Genomic DNA, 14,045 nt, shown 5'->3' on the forward strand with positions numbered 1-14,045 from the left:
TCACTAATATCATTAACTTTAGGGTTTCCCCATACTTCACAAACTTGAGAAGTTGCTGCGATAAACAGATCGTATGCCAACCTTAAAAAAGAGAAGAGAAAAGACAAAGTTAGGTAACCTCATCAGTTTTGTCGACTGCAAAACTGCCCAGTCTCAAAAATAACCTGGCACCTCTGGAAAGACATCAAATGAAAATAACTACAAGTTTCTAAATGACATATGTGATTTAAATGTCACCCAAGTTGGTTGCTCAAGATGTATAGCTGAGGAAAATCTTTTTACAAGAGGAAGAAAAATCAAGCTTTCTACAAAAGCATTCTCTTGGCTGGGTCAAATTTCACTTTGCTTGGCTGCTTGAGGCAGATAACAGAACAGACTGCTGAATTGATAGCTCCCAGTCTGCCTGTTAATCCATTCTGGTAGAAACGTTCTCATGCAAAAAATCTGAAGCAACAGATGGGAGAGGAAGGAGACAGAAGAAATTCCGTATTAGACAGAATGTTGGAGCAGAAATGACATTTCAAGAGTTGTGGATTGAGGTGAGGACAGTTGAGACTTAAGTAAGAGAGAAAATCTGAAAACAGCCCGTGAAATGTTTACAATATATTGAATATTGTTCAGAGTTTGTTTTTTAAGATGATAGAAAGCTGAAAAGCAAGAATCCAAAGAAATCTGCTTAAATCTTCCCACTGTGGCAGCCAGAATTTAGCTGATGCAACCCGAATCGGTTCCCTTGTGAATTTTTTTTAACTAGATTTCATTGGATGAAGTACAATTATGTTTATAGTTACTTGGTTGCTGGGGGCAGCAAGTGATGACTGATGAGCTAAGAACACTGAATGACAAGCTCACACTGAGAGATCAGTGTGCATGGCATTTATTTCTTCATGAGAAAGAGAATGAAAAGAAAAACTAAAACAAATTGAACATATAATTACCGAATAGTAAATTCTGGATAATCTTTTCTTTTTTCCTCATCGTGGGTGTTTTACATCTGATGTTAGGGAAGCTTTACTGAAAGTTGAGGGCAGTGTTGAAACCTTTAAAAATGAGCTTCTTGTGAATGAACTACTCCAACTGAGAAAGCAATTCAGTCAGCTGAATTCCTGCCTTAGAAATGACAATTTTCAGGAATTTGATAGATCAAACGTTTAATCAAAAAAATCTGCAGTTGTCTTTAATCAAAACTGACTTTTTGTTCAGTTTTGATTACTAATAAAGGCTGCCATTTTAGATTATTTGGAGATTTCAAACACAACATTTATGTGCGACAACGCTGCAGCACCAGCATGCAGGTTTCAACCTAAAAAAACTGACAGAACAACATCAGCAATGTTCAGCAACGCACACTCAAACAGACACAGAGCCAGCCTCGCCGTCAGCATTTCTGCATCTTTCCTGTTACATCACCAGCAATCGCTGTATCTGACCACGCTTGTGTGCCCCCTTACTCTGCAGTGCAGCCCTTTCAGGTGATTCGGACAGCTCTGTCAGAGGAAACGATGAAGAGAGGCATCACGGACAGCACTGCTGCAATGGGCAAAATGCAAACAAGCCTCTCTTGTGGAAGCTGGAAACCACAGGCTGTCCCAATAGCAAATAAATTATGGTTTTGTTTGCATACCATAGAGTTCGTCCACAAACAGAGGAGTATCCTATTAAACGGTGACGAAGATGCCTCTGCTTTTGAAACTTAATTTCTTATGTTCCACCTCACCAATATCCAAACAGAAAAATAGAGTAGTGATGAATGTCAGTCTGATTTATTTCTATTTTTTATCAAAATAATGTTTTCCTATGACAGCGCTCTCAATCTCCTAAAGCAATCAAGCAAATGAAAATGCTGATTAATGCTTCCATGACATGTAATCCGAGTGAATTCACTTTGCAGCTGAGTTACTTTTGCTGACTGGATTTGATGGGAAATCTGTTTAATTAGTCAGCTATCAGGATTGTTTTTTTGGTTATGAGTAGAACTATAAGCATACTCAGAGCTTGAAACTGAAACTATCTTTGTTTTGTCAGTGGGAAATTCGAGTCAGTAAGCTGCTCTACCTCAATTAGACACAACAGACTAGAAGTCAGGTTACTATAACCTTGCCTGTGAGGTTCAAAGGGCTTCTAAAAGACCAGGCTAACTCAGCCTACCTATTTTGACTGCAGGGAGTGCAGGTGTGCATCTCCCCTGAAGCCGTCATGAGTGCTGAAAGGTGATATTAGAAGGTATTATTAGACAATGCAACTGGCACTTTGTCAAGTCCACTCTTTGTTTCATTCTCTGGCGTCGATGAAAGAGGGTTCACAACCCCTTCTTCAAGCCCAGAGAGATTTGTCAATCCCTGTTTTATTCATTATCACGCATACCTATAATTCATTAGCACATTGCCTGGCTTTTTTTCCCTCCCCTAAAAATATCTCTTTCACTTGCATCCGTTCATGCACTGTGTGTTTATCAGCCTTCAATTTGATAACATCCTCTTAACAATTTTAGATAATGGACAAGCATGGGAGATCACTTGTTTGGGTTTTGTAAAGTGCCTAACAAATTCCTGGCATGTGCTTGATACAGATTTACAGTCTTGTGGCCACGGGTGCATGAGATATTGATGAGCTGTCAATGTAAGATATGTTTATCACTGTGAAAATGCCTTCATGTTTTATACACTGTAAATGCACAATGCAGCACTGAGGTGCTCAAGGTTTTCCTCTTGATCTTTATGTACTGAGGTTTTCCAGAAGCTTCCTCTGGTAGCACTGTGCTTGCATCACTAAAGTAATGTTTCAGCCTCCCAGCATTTCATGCTTGTATTCAAGTGACAACAGCTGCCAGCCCTCACGAAACGTCAACACTCCTAACATTTTAATGGGATATTAATGCCCCGGTCAGTACTCACTGAAGATGTCAGTGCTCTAAAGGGTTCACGCATAAGGATTCTGGTATTTTAACAAACCTTACGAGTGTTGTTTGGATTTACTCTTAAATCAATCTCATGTTTTACTCCTCATCACCACAGAAATAAAAAGGCTCAACAGAAATTTTGTGGCTAATAACTATTGTCAGGGAGCTTCCATAAATGTCACTTGTGATTTATATTTGCAAATGTTTTGGTCAGTTTTGAAACAAAGTCGTAGTTTAAGTGTGAAGTACATTTACTACAAATTCCACACTTCACATCCTGTTACAACTGTTATCCAAAGCAAATCATTATTATTTTAAGTTTCATTCAAATTTTCCTTCCCTATTCTAATACAGCGAAGTCTGAACACCAGTTTTAGGAAACTTATAATAGTATATTCTGAGTGATGAAATTATTCATTCTTTTTCTTGTACAGATGCTAGAAGAAATATGTTCCTTTAAGATAGAGTGTAAAAATATATTGTGGTAAATAATATCAATATGATGAAACTTGCTGGTGTGAGTTTTGTTGCAGTTGAATGTACAGCTTATTTTAACTGTACATATGAGTCTGCAGTCTTTATGATTATCATGCCAACCCATGTTACAAGCTCTTGGCTTTAAGTCCAGTCCAAGCCGTGTTTCCTTTTTCCAAAGTGGAAATTGATTCCCCTTACATAATGATATATTTACAGCAGCCCTGGCAGGACACACAGACATAGCTCTTTATTTAGTTGGCATGAAATCAGAATGGAGACGCTTGGCTCTTTGACAGCCCGGTGACCTCCCTGAACGGACTGGCCCAATGCTTCCCAGCTTGTCCTCATAACAACCCATTAGAACTTTTCTCATGAATACCACAAACCAGCTGCATTTGACCAGTGGCATGGAAAGGATGGGTAAATATCTGCTGACAGAATCTCTCAACCTTTATCAAGTAGATTTTCTGTATATATGAATAAAGATTTATAACTATCACTTTCCTACTTTGACTTCCTGGACTGTTGTGTGTAATCTTGTGGTCTCAAGCAGTCGCGGTATCAGGTAACCTGTCAGCACCAAATGATACATTGAACCTAGAGTTGATGTGGCCATTACTGTCTATTTTTTGTGCCATGATTACCCACTCCCCAAGGGGGGAGTCTGTAAAGAGACAGTAGTGCTACAGTCCTTGTCCTCTTTGACCTCACCACTGCGACTCACTTATTTCTCATTCAGCATCAGATGGTAATGGATAGCCATCGTAACTCTATGGAGTCTGTGTTCTCCACCAGATAATATCTTTGGGGACTCAGGTAAAAGCTAATGTTGTGTTGCCTGTCCTCAGCTTATGTCTATTGACAGTCAGAGACCACCATGACACCAGGAAGACAATTAGCCATCGATACCTTACCAGGGGTCAGGTGAAATGGGACACCCATTACAGACACATAGGAGGATGTAGCTGCAGAGGGAGGAGCAGCACATCAGGAGGCTGTGCAGCATGATAAGCTTGTATTGAATGTATAGGTTTTATGAATAGGAGAGAGCAATATTTGATATGATTTAAATTTCTTCATCATTTGACATTTTTCAACCAACACAACTGGTTTCCAATGTCACCTGATTGTAAAGAAGGGTAAAAAACAACTTATTTCCTTATTGATATTGCTGTAAATTGATTGTTTAATAGCTGAGTCTATAAATCTGGGGTTAAACTGGTATAAAAGGCTAGTAACTTAATCAATTATCCTGCAATAAAACAAAACCTCTTGAAAATTTATGATGATGTGATCTTGATCTTGACACGCTGTCCGACACCACCTTTATTCTAAGTAAAGTAGCTCAAGCAAAGCAGCTATTTGTTCAATACTTGTGGCACTAGTACCCGGAGTATGATTGGCACAAATGAGCACACCCTGCTATTAAAGAGATATGATTATATTTACAAAGATACTGAGAGGGTTGTCAACATTAAAGCAACCAATCTGAGTAGATTTTCAAAGCAGGAAGCAGCAAATATTTGATTCCTTTCATTTTTTCCCATCATAAACAGCTTTTTAATCAATTACTTTTTTAATTGAAATATTTTTTATTTCTTTAAGAGAAAGACCCTGCTTTAATAGACATATGCTTTAATTTTGATACGCACATATTCACCATCTTTATAAAAATTCAAACTATTTTCAGGTAGAAAAAACAGTCAACATTTAATTAACAGTCAACACCTTTAATAACACAAAGCAATAGATAACGAGTTTTAGGATTAATCAGTTCTTTGAGTGATTTTTTTCATTCGGTTCAGCACATTTTCAACTCTTTAACTACATTTTTTTTAAGTTATACGTTTTGATTAACTTTTTAAGAGTTTTAATTTATTTGCAGCATACACTTGGAAAAAGTGGGGAAAAAGAAGAACAAAGTATGAGAGAAAGCTTTTAAAGGATTGTGAGGTAACATGACTTACCATGCTATACATAAAGTATCAATGGTGTCAGTATTTTTATTTGATTCCGCAAGCAAAAGGTCATTATGAGGACATTTCTATGCTCTTATCAGTGTAAGATGTTAAAGAAAACATTGCAGCATCAATGGGAGATCCCATGTTTTCTTAGGGGGTCATGCCCTTAGTCAAACTGTGGTGTTCTTAAACCTAAGCCTTCAGAAAGATCTGCCCATTGTTCCCATACAGTGCTTAAGTGTGTGTGAATATTCACCAACCCCCTCTTCAAACCTCACATCCCTCCCCCCTCCCTTTCTCTTTCACACCCTCTCAGCTGTGCTCACTCACTCACTCTGAGCCAGGCCAAAAACTAGCAGAGCAGCTCTTCCACTCAAAAGCTCATATCCTTAAGTTAACCCAGGCAGCCAGGACTTTGTAAACCCACTCAGGAAGCCTCTTTTCTGGACTGAGTGTGAGCGAGGCGAGGCATGGAGGTGGTTCATCAGGCGATTCATAGTTTACCACAGTATGGATTATCTGGTATACCATCCTCACATCAAGGTAACATTATCAGTACATTATTTGAGCCTTTTAAAAAGCCTACCATCACATTTATACAATATACTGGATGTGTTTCTCCAGATATTAACTACCATCCTCCTTTGTTGTAACAGCAGCATTTTACAGACGGATTAGATCATGTGGTGATGAAAATACTGACGAGTGAATATAAAAAGGTGTAAAGAAGCTCAAGATCATAGTGGCATTTGTTTTCCTCTTTTGATACTCATCATCAGTTCATATGAATGCACATTTTGCCATGTACTGCGGCTTGCTGCTCGAGGAGTGACTTCCTGTTATGTTGGAGGTATTTATGATGCTCGGACTTCTGAGAAGACTATCATTAGACACATTATTGAATCTCAACTTGCCCCTACTTGCAGCAAACAGAACACTCTTGCAGACAAAACAGAACAGACAACATTGTATTCGTTAAATCTCCCACCATACAAACACACAAGTACAGACTGGGAGAATATGACATATATTTTTGTCAATTCAAGCTAAACGAGGTAGTTACACTGTCTGTATTGTTTTCAGGGCCAGCAGCAGCTGTTTCCTCCACTTGGCAAGAAACACAATCAAAGTCTGGAAGAACTTAACGTTTTTACAAGAAGTCCTCCACTTTGTGAATACAAATATTTTAGGACATTTTTAACTCTTTGATGCCTTTTTCAGTATGAAGAAGCAGTGGTTTGTAAACCAAATTTTTTGTGGCCAAACTCTTGGAATGAGATTTTCATTTGTTACGTCGTTGGATTTTAAACTGCTGTCACCTATGTCACCTGTATTTAAAGTTTTTTCTCCAAAATTACGACATCAGTTGAACAGTTGTAAATATGTTTCACCTTCTTTGCTGCTAACAGGACAATGAAAAGTTTCCCATTCTGCTCTCATGTGTCCATGAAGTATGAAGCGGTAATCCACACACGATTTGTTTTGTTAGCAAGAAGATTAAAACAAAGAAACAGGTGGCCTGACCCCCTGTCTGAGAATAAAAGATCAGCCTGCCAACATCTTACAGGTTCAGCCTATTCTGCTTTTATTGTCATGCTGCTTTTTACTATGTAGTCGTTGCACTATGGTCCTGGAGGCACACTAGTTTGTTTCACAGTGTAGCAAATATTGTTGAAATGACAAAGAAATCTGACTTGACTTGTCAGACCTGATGTAACACATGCATGCTTTTTTGAAAAAGATGATGATAGGTATATATTGACAGGCTCTAAGCTGCACAGCCGTGGCTGCAACAGAAAGGCTGGGGTAACTCAGCGTCCCGTTCTGGTAACTACAGACGGGTTTTAGATGTGACAGCAATCAGCTGTTGTAGCTACTATTCATTGTTGGTTCTATCCATCTATTTTCTATACCCACTTAATCCAACTCAGGGTCGCAAGGTGGGGCTGGAGCCTATCCCAGCTCCCATTGGGTGACATGCAGGGTAAAGCCCAGACATGTCTTATTGGGAAACTTGAAGTTTGATTTACCTGGTTGATTGAAGTTCATTCATTAATTTGATAGACAGATTCCTCATTCACACGATGAGCATTTCTTTGAAAGTGGCTGACATTTACCAAACAGTTTGTTTGGAGAATATATAAGTGGGATCTGTAAAACAAACCATTTGGTGCATCAGGTAAAGGTTATGCATAACTGAAACAGAGTTTAAGGGCCTGTTGAAGACTTGAAGACAGTAAATAGCGCCTGTGAGCGTCTTTCTTTCTTGTCTTTTCAGTATGTAGCACACTGTTAGACCTCCTCAATGCCTTTTTCTGCTGTTTCTACAAGTTGAATCAGCATGGGTTTGTCAGGAAGAGATGACTCTGACTGGTTCATCATAGGGAATTACCTCTGTGGTACGTCTATGTTATTTTACATTTAATTAAGCCTAATAATGATAATAATATAATAATAATAAAAAAAAATTATAGGCACCTTACAGGCTACTTAAGGTCACTGTAGAAAAGACAAGAAAAGAATCATTACAGTGTAAACCATCACAATCAAAATAGTAAACATGATAGAGCAACAATAAAGTACAAAAATGAGCTCATTTCAGTTCTTCAGTTGAAATATTTCAATGAGGATTGTGTGGAAGATTGTGTCGAAGGCTGCACTTAAATCGAGAAGGATAAGGAAAGTAGTCCAGTGTCAGCAGCCAAGAGGAAGTCATGTAAAGTGCTGTGGCATGGGCAAAAGCCATACTGGAGTTATTCATACAGATTGAACTTGAGATGCAACAGTTTTTGTTTGCTTGTTTTTTGATAACTTATATTTATTCATTTCTAAGTTTGTATTGAGACGCAGGCCTTTGAGTCACACATTGTTTTGTTTAAATTTTGCGCCAGGCATAGATTACATGTCACAGTCAGCATTTGGATGTTGTCTTTGGAGTAAAGTAAAAAAAATGTTCCCAGACTGGCAATGTGATGAGACACAGCAGCAGGGGTCCTGTTGTCGCTACAGCTTCTTAATGGGACATAAGAGCCTTAACGCAAAGCAGTCATTAACATGTAGGCTTTGTGGTTGCACCTGAAATGTAGCACTGCAGTGACAATTACATGTTACCTGTCATACATTTTACATAACTTGCATCACCTATCTATACAACAACTGAAGTGTAACGTTGCCATATATCAGTCAAAAAAAGCTGTTGTGTTACATTTGCAGAGCAATTTCTTCACTCAAGTAACTCAGTCAAGAAGACTGGGTTTCATGCATATATTGAGGTTTGTATCCACGCAACTTTTCATTGGTTTAGTAGTCACAGAAGTGGAATCCCAGAGCAGCACCTGCTTGCAGCTGCAGATGGTGAGCAGAAACCGCAGGTGGCCAGAGATTAATGTTGTTTATCTACCCAGAACTAAACTGTCTATTCAGTGATGCTGTAATCAAGTGCCTTGCTCTACATGATCTAAAATGGGGGCTCCCTGTGTTGTTTTTGCAGGTCTTTCAGAGGTATGGGTTTGAGTGAAATGTATGAGGGCTCCAGGTATTTGTGAGCAATTTCAGCACAGTGGGATCCTTTGTTGTCTCCCACCTGTTTTGGGCCATTAGTTAAAGTCTACCCTGCTGCTGGCCACTTATTAAAGCCAGTGGTCACAACTGGAATGAACAGTTGTTGGCGGTTTGCACTCAGCGCATCTTAGATGGCAATTATGACATGACATGGTAGAGATAATTTAATATGATGAAGTTGTCAGTGACGGGTTATTCGATATGAAGCCACTCTAACGTAAATTGCTTTGAATAAAAAACAGCACAAGGATAATTCAATTTAGCTATGTTTTTCCCGTGTTCTGTTCAGATTTGTGGCTGTTTGTATTGGTCCTATGTCTGGTTATGCTGTTGTGATGATTTTGCAGTTGCATTTGTTTGTGTTGAAGTAGCGGAAGGCAGCCAACTGTTTTTGTTTTACACAGCAGAGAATGTCCTCTGCAGAATTGCAGTTCAAATGTGAGAGGTTTTATTTTCTCTTCTCTTTAACTTTTCTGTACAGAGCCTCGGTGTGAATAGGGAATGTGAGCCTTATTTAATACGAGATGTCCTCTGAAGTACACGTCTGCATGCACCTGTAAAGCTGACAGTCGTTCATTACCAAAAAAAACTTTGGAAATGTGTAAGGAAGCATGGCAAATCGGGGAATTGTGACAGTAGTCACGGTTGTCTCTTCATGTACATTCATGCTTTAAGTAAAGATCCTTGACTGTCTCTTCCTCTGTGCCCCTGCTAGGATTAGTCTCATTTCTATAAGTGATGACGGAACATTTTAAGGCACAGTGGAGTCACACCATAGGCAGTCTGAGAATTGTGTGGTGGAGACTAATGCGTGTAGGCAACTTATCCACAGCCTGTAAAGACTCCCTCAAAAACCAGCCAGTCATTCATTAAGAGGGCAGATGTTAAGAGTTTGTCCACAAACAACAAAATGTTCACTTATTTCTTAACTTAATGACTGACAACAATCTTTATGAATGCAAAAGTTGAAAAATGTAAGGTTTCTGAGGTTATCTGTTTATTTGATAGTGATTTCAAACAGAAGTTAAATCAGTGATCGACATTTACATATCAGCACACAATGATTTGAGTGTTATGCGTCTATGAAGGGACCAAACTGGATGCTCTAAACGCTTAACATTTGTGTCTCAGTTAGAATTGTACACGAGATGTACAAGTGCATGTGTCATATCCTCCAGCTTTACAAACCATACGCCAAACTCATTTACTGTGGAAAGAAGCTGAACGTCAACAGGAAATGGCATGAGGAACAGAAGTGTGCTGTAATGGCCATGGTATGCTGCAAAATCCTTTTGCACGCTTGTTTAACAGCTTCACAACTGTTCTTTTTTTCTTTCCTTTTTTTTTTTTAAAGAAATGTTATCTCTCCATGCAAGTTATGGAAGGGCTGATTGCGTGTGGCCAAGGAATCTGACAGGCACACCACAGAAAATGACAATCAGTACAAACACTGCTGGAAGGGTGGAGTGAGAGACTTTCATATGACAAACTGGCCAGAATGATTAATTAGTTTAGCTGTGGGAATGGGAAATGCTTTACACAATTTTTGACCAAATGAGGGGCCCCAGACAGCTCATAGAACACAGTATGAAGCAAGATTTTTTTTTTTTTACATGGGTATCATTTGCTTGGAAAAAATGCACTGTGCACTTTTGTCTTGTACTGAAGATGGATACAGATGGATATGAACCTTGTTGATTTTTTTTATTCACTCGCTTGACACAGAAACATTTTGTTTAATTAATTTTACATAGTAAACTGTAAAGCATTATAAAGTGGTTTTGTACAACTTGTGGTTAGCTGTCTGAAGGATAAGTGTGATAAATCTCACTAAATGACCAACACCAACAAAGCCTCCAGTTACTTACAAACGTCAATCATCTGTGTTTTTTTTAATATCCTGATCTTATTCTTCTGTGCCAGTGTTTGAAAAGTGAAACCAGTGCAGAAGCTCCTTAAACCTTCATCTGTCTTGTGACCAGCAGCGGGTGAAGTAGCTGAATTTGCACAGGACTCAGGAATCCCAGCCACGAAGGGCTCCATCTCGCCATGCTTCACACTATTTGTTAGCGGCTACTCTTACTTAATGTACTGTGCTTTCATGCACAAATGGCAAAAATTGTGCCTGAACTAATCCATGAGGAATGTTAATGTTAAAATGACTTGTTTTTTTCAAATAGAGTTTATAAACTCGAAAATAATACATTGAACTGTAACATCTATACTGTCACCAAAATGCCAAATTCAACACTACAAGGACCAACTGGCCACAGTGGCCACATTTATCTTTTATATACAGTCTATATCTTGTTTTTTTTTTCTTTAGCCACGTGATGACATGTTGAAATGTTGCCTTTACCTTGACATTGTATTCTATTTTTAAGTAAGACTAGTGCTATGCAGTACTAAAAGTGTAGTAACTCACAGTTTGAAACAATCCTCAAATTTCACTGTTGGGACCAAAAGCTTAAGAATCCAACTGTTTCTGGAAACGGTTTAGTCAACATGTAAGATGGGGGAGGGAAAATACTTTTTAGAAGATGTTGTTCATAAGTAACACAATGATTGTCACAGGCAGTGTAGCCTCAACAAAGGGGGCACTTGCTTTGGACCCCGAAAAAAGCTTCGCACGGCCCTGGTCACTATCTAATACGGTGACTCAACACGGCATGGGCACGCTAACGCATCGATATATGCTCCTTTTTCTCTTTTGATCATATCCATACATCTATGGACCTCCGTGTCGGATATATCACGCAGATGACTTGGGTTTGACTGGAGGGTTCAGCGCGGAGTGGAAACAAAGTATTTTGAGGCAACGGAGCTTTCACACACACCGGCTGAGGAAACACTCCCATGTGCGGACACAAGTGAGCGGCTCAGTAACCGATTCGTGCTTTAGTTGCGTTATTGTTGGTTAATGGCATTACGGAAACTCTGTTGCGCGTCGCAGGTCGAAAAGAAGATGACATAAAATCGTGGATGTGGTCCTTGCAATCGGAAGGTGAGCCGAAGCTGCCGATTGATTTTGTTTTAGTCAGCTGGAATTACTTAATTTGTTTAACTGCGATCAGGTGTCTTCTGGTATCTGCGAGGCGACAAGCTGGGACGTGATGAAATTAACTGTGTCTAGTTAATGCAAGGTGTGATTAATGGGACCTCTGGGCACAATCAAAGCGGTTAGTGACTAATCACTGGAGTAGAAAGCATTAGACTTATTAGACCATTCAAATTAAGGACCTCACTTGGACACAAAACTCGGTATGGATTGAAACGTCGGCGTTTTTAAACGTGGGAGCTGGATTGTAGGCATAAAACAGGCACCTTAATTATGACTTTGGGCTCAGTAAAGGTGGATTAACGCATGGAGAGAGGTCCTGCTTTACTGCTATTTGGGAACAGCAAAAGCAACACCCATCCGTCACAGTTATTTAACTTTTCACACTCTGAATATGATTTTTATTCATGATCTTCCTCATCACGGTTCACCTGTTAACAAGATGATCGCACCTTTTCAACTGATCACTTTGTATCGATTAGTTTGAAAATATATGGAGTTAATGACACCAAATACCCATTAGATTAAACTAGATTATGTACTGTGTAATTAAAGCTGCGGCTGGTCATGTTTTTAGTTGAACTCCAATGCATTTCTGGTATTTCCTGTTGGGTCATCATTGTGAGAGAGTTTACATCGCGTGTGTTTGTGAAGGGGGGGGGGGGCTGTAAGCATTTTGGACTTGTTGAATGCTGAAGGAAGAAAACTCATGGCATCTGCTAACTGCTAAGGAGATCTCATCAAGACTGACAAGGGGCATCAATCTCACTGTCAACATTTAGCTCCATATTTAGCATATAGTCCTGCTCTAAGATCTCTTGGTCCCTGACCACCCGAACCAAGCAACCAGTATCCAATTATTCATTTATTCTTATCTTGATCTGTGCATCTTAACACATTAGGGGTTTAATTTATTAACATTTTCTCAGCTTTCAAAATGTAACCGATTCTTTCATTTTTAAAGCTTTTATGAAAACTAGCTTTTACAGTTTTAGGGCATTGGAATTAAACCTGATTTCTCTGATGACCTGTCATGTTGTATTCATGTCTATAAATAATTTTTTAATGCAACACGCAGACCTCATCCTCAGATACAATCAGTGGAGCAGGATCCATGGTGGTCAAAGGCATGAATAATTAAACTGTTGGCGTGACCCTTGTCTTTTAATAGCTCATCTCTTGCTGTAATGAACCAGGTGCGTCCCTGCAAAATGCCACAGGTTGTTTGTTTGTTGGTGCCATCTTGATAAAGCAGAAGCGGTACTGCTGAAATGCTTTGGTTGTCATAGTGACTGCTGCATCCAGATTTATCATGTGAAAGGGGTCCAGACCTTCCATCTAGTAAGTTTGTCTGATGTCACATGGCAACAGAGAGCTGGGGACCATTATCCAGCAGCTGATTCAGGAAACAGAGCCGTCCTTTAATGCAACATAGAGTGCTGCAGCGAGATAGAAGCATGAGCATTTCTTTTGATGTATCACTGTGTGTGTATCACAATTATTGTAACATCCAAAGACATTGAAAAACAAAGTTGGGTGCCAGGTAGTCAGACATTGCTTAAAGCTGTATTTAAAATCCATTTCTACTCAAAAGCCTTTGATTATGTTTGCCACATTTTTAAGATTGAATTTCGCTGTACAGATAACTAGTGCAGGATCTGACACTAAAAGGCTGTTTTCACAAAGACCTCCTGTAGTGTTCTCTTTTAATCCAGTTTGCTTCTTTCTTTTTTTTTCTTTCTTTTTGTGGCCTCATGTAGTTTGGAAGCTAATTATAAACCAATATGCTGCTTGTATAAGTGTAATATGTGTCAAATTTCTTTTTATTTTTTTATCAGTTAATTATATTTGCTTGTATATTTGCCTGTGTGCTAACTTAAAGAATTTTGAGCAAGGTTACTTTTACTTAAAGATAATATCGGGCACAAATTATTGTTCAATTGGTATTTTTTGTGTCTTAAAACATATAGAAGTTCCAAAATGGATATTTACTAAGGGCCAAATGTGGGAATATTTTATTTTTGGTGAATAGATGAACCAGCTGGTTGGGGAAAAATAAATCAATTAAAATGGCCGACGTGTGTATTCT

The 14,045-nt window shown here is 38.9% G+C and overlaps 1 protein-coding gene across 4 annotated transcripts in view; it reads left to right on the plus strand.

The window, feature by feature from the left end:
* The window catches only part of arhgap24 (Rho GTPase activating protein 24), a 67,267-nt gene that overhangs the window by 40,012 nt on the left and 13,210 nt on the right, over nt 1-14,045 (plus strand). The window contains exon 1 of one of the 4 annotated variants that reach the window (XM_072371713.1): nt 5,783-5,880. The exons of 2 other annotated variants lie outside the window; for them this stretch is intronic. In XM_072371713.1, the coding sequence (XP_072227814.1) occupies nt 5,808-5,880 (73 nt within the window). In that variant the 5' untranslated portion in view covers nt 5,783-5,807. Of the gene's footprint in view, nt 1-5,782; nt 5,881-11,606; nt 11,903-14,045 lie in introns of those variants that run through there. One more of the 4 variants, XM_072371715.1, reaches the window with a different exon arrangement.

Source organism: Leuresthes tenuis, unplaced genomic scaffold (genome assembly GCF_036924035.1).
Source record: "Leuresthes tenuis unplaced genomic scaffold, fLeuTen1.0.hap1 SCAF_19, whole genome shotgun sequence".
In the NCBI taxonomy this organism is placed as follows: domain Eukaryota; kingdom Metazoa; phylum Chordata; class Actinopteri; order Atheriniformes; family Atherinopsidae; genus Leuresthes; species Leuresthes tenuis.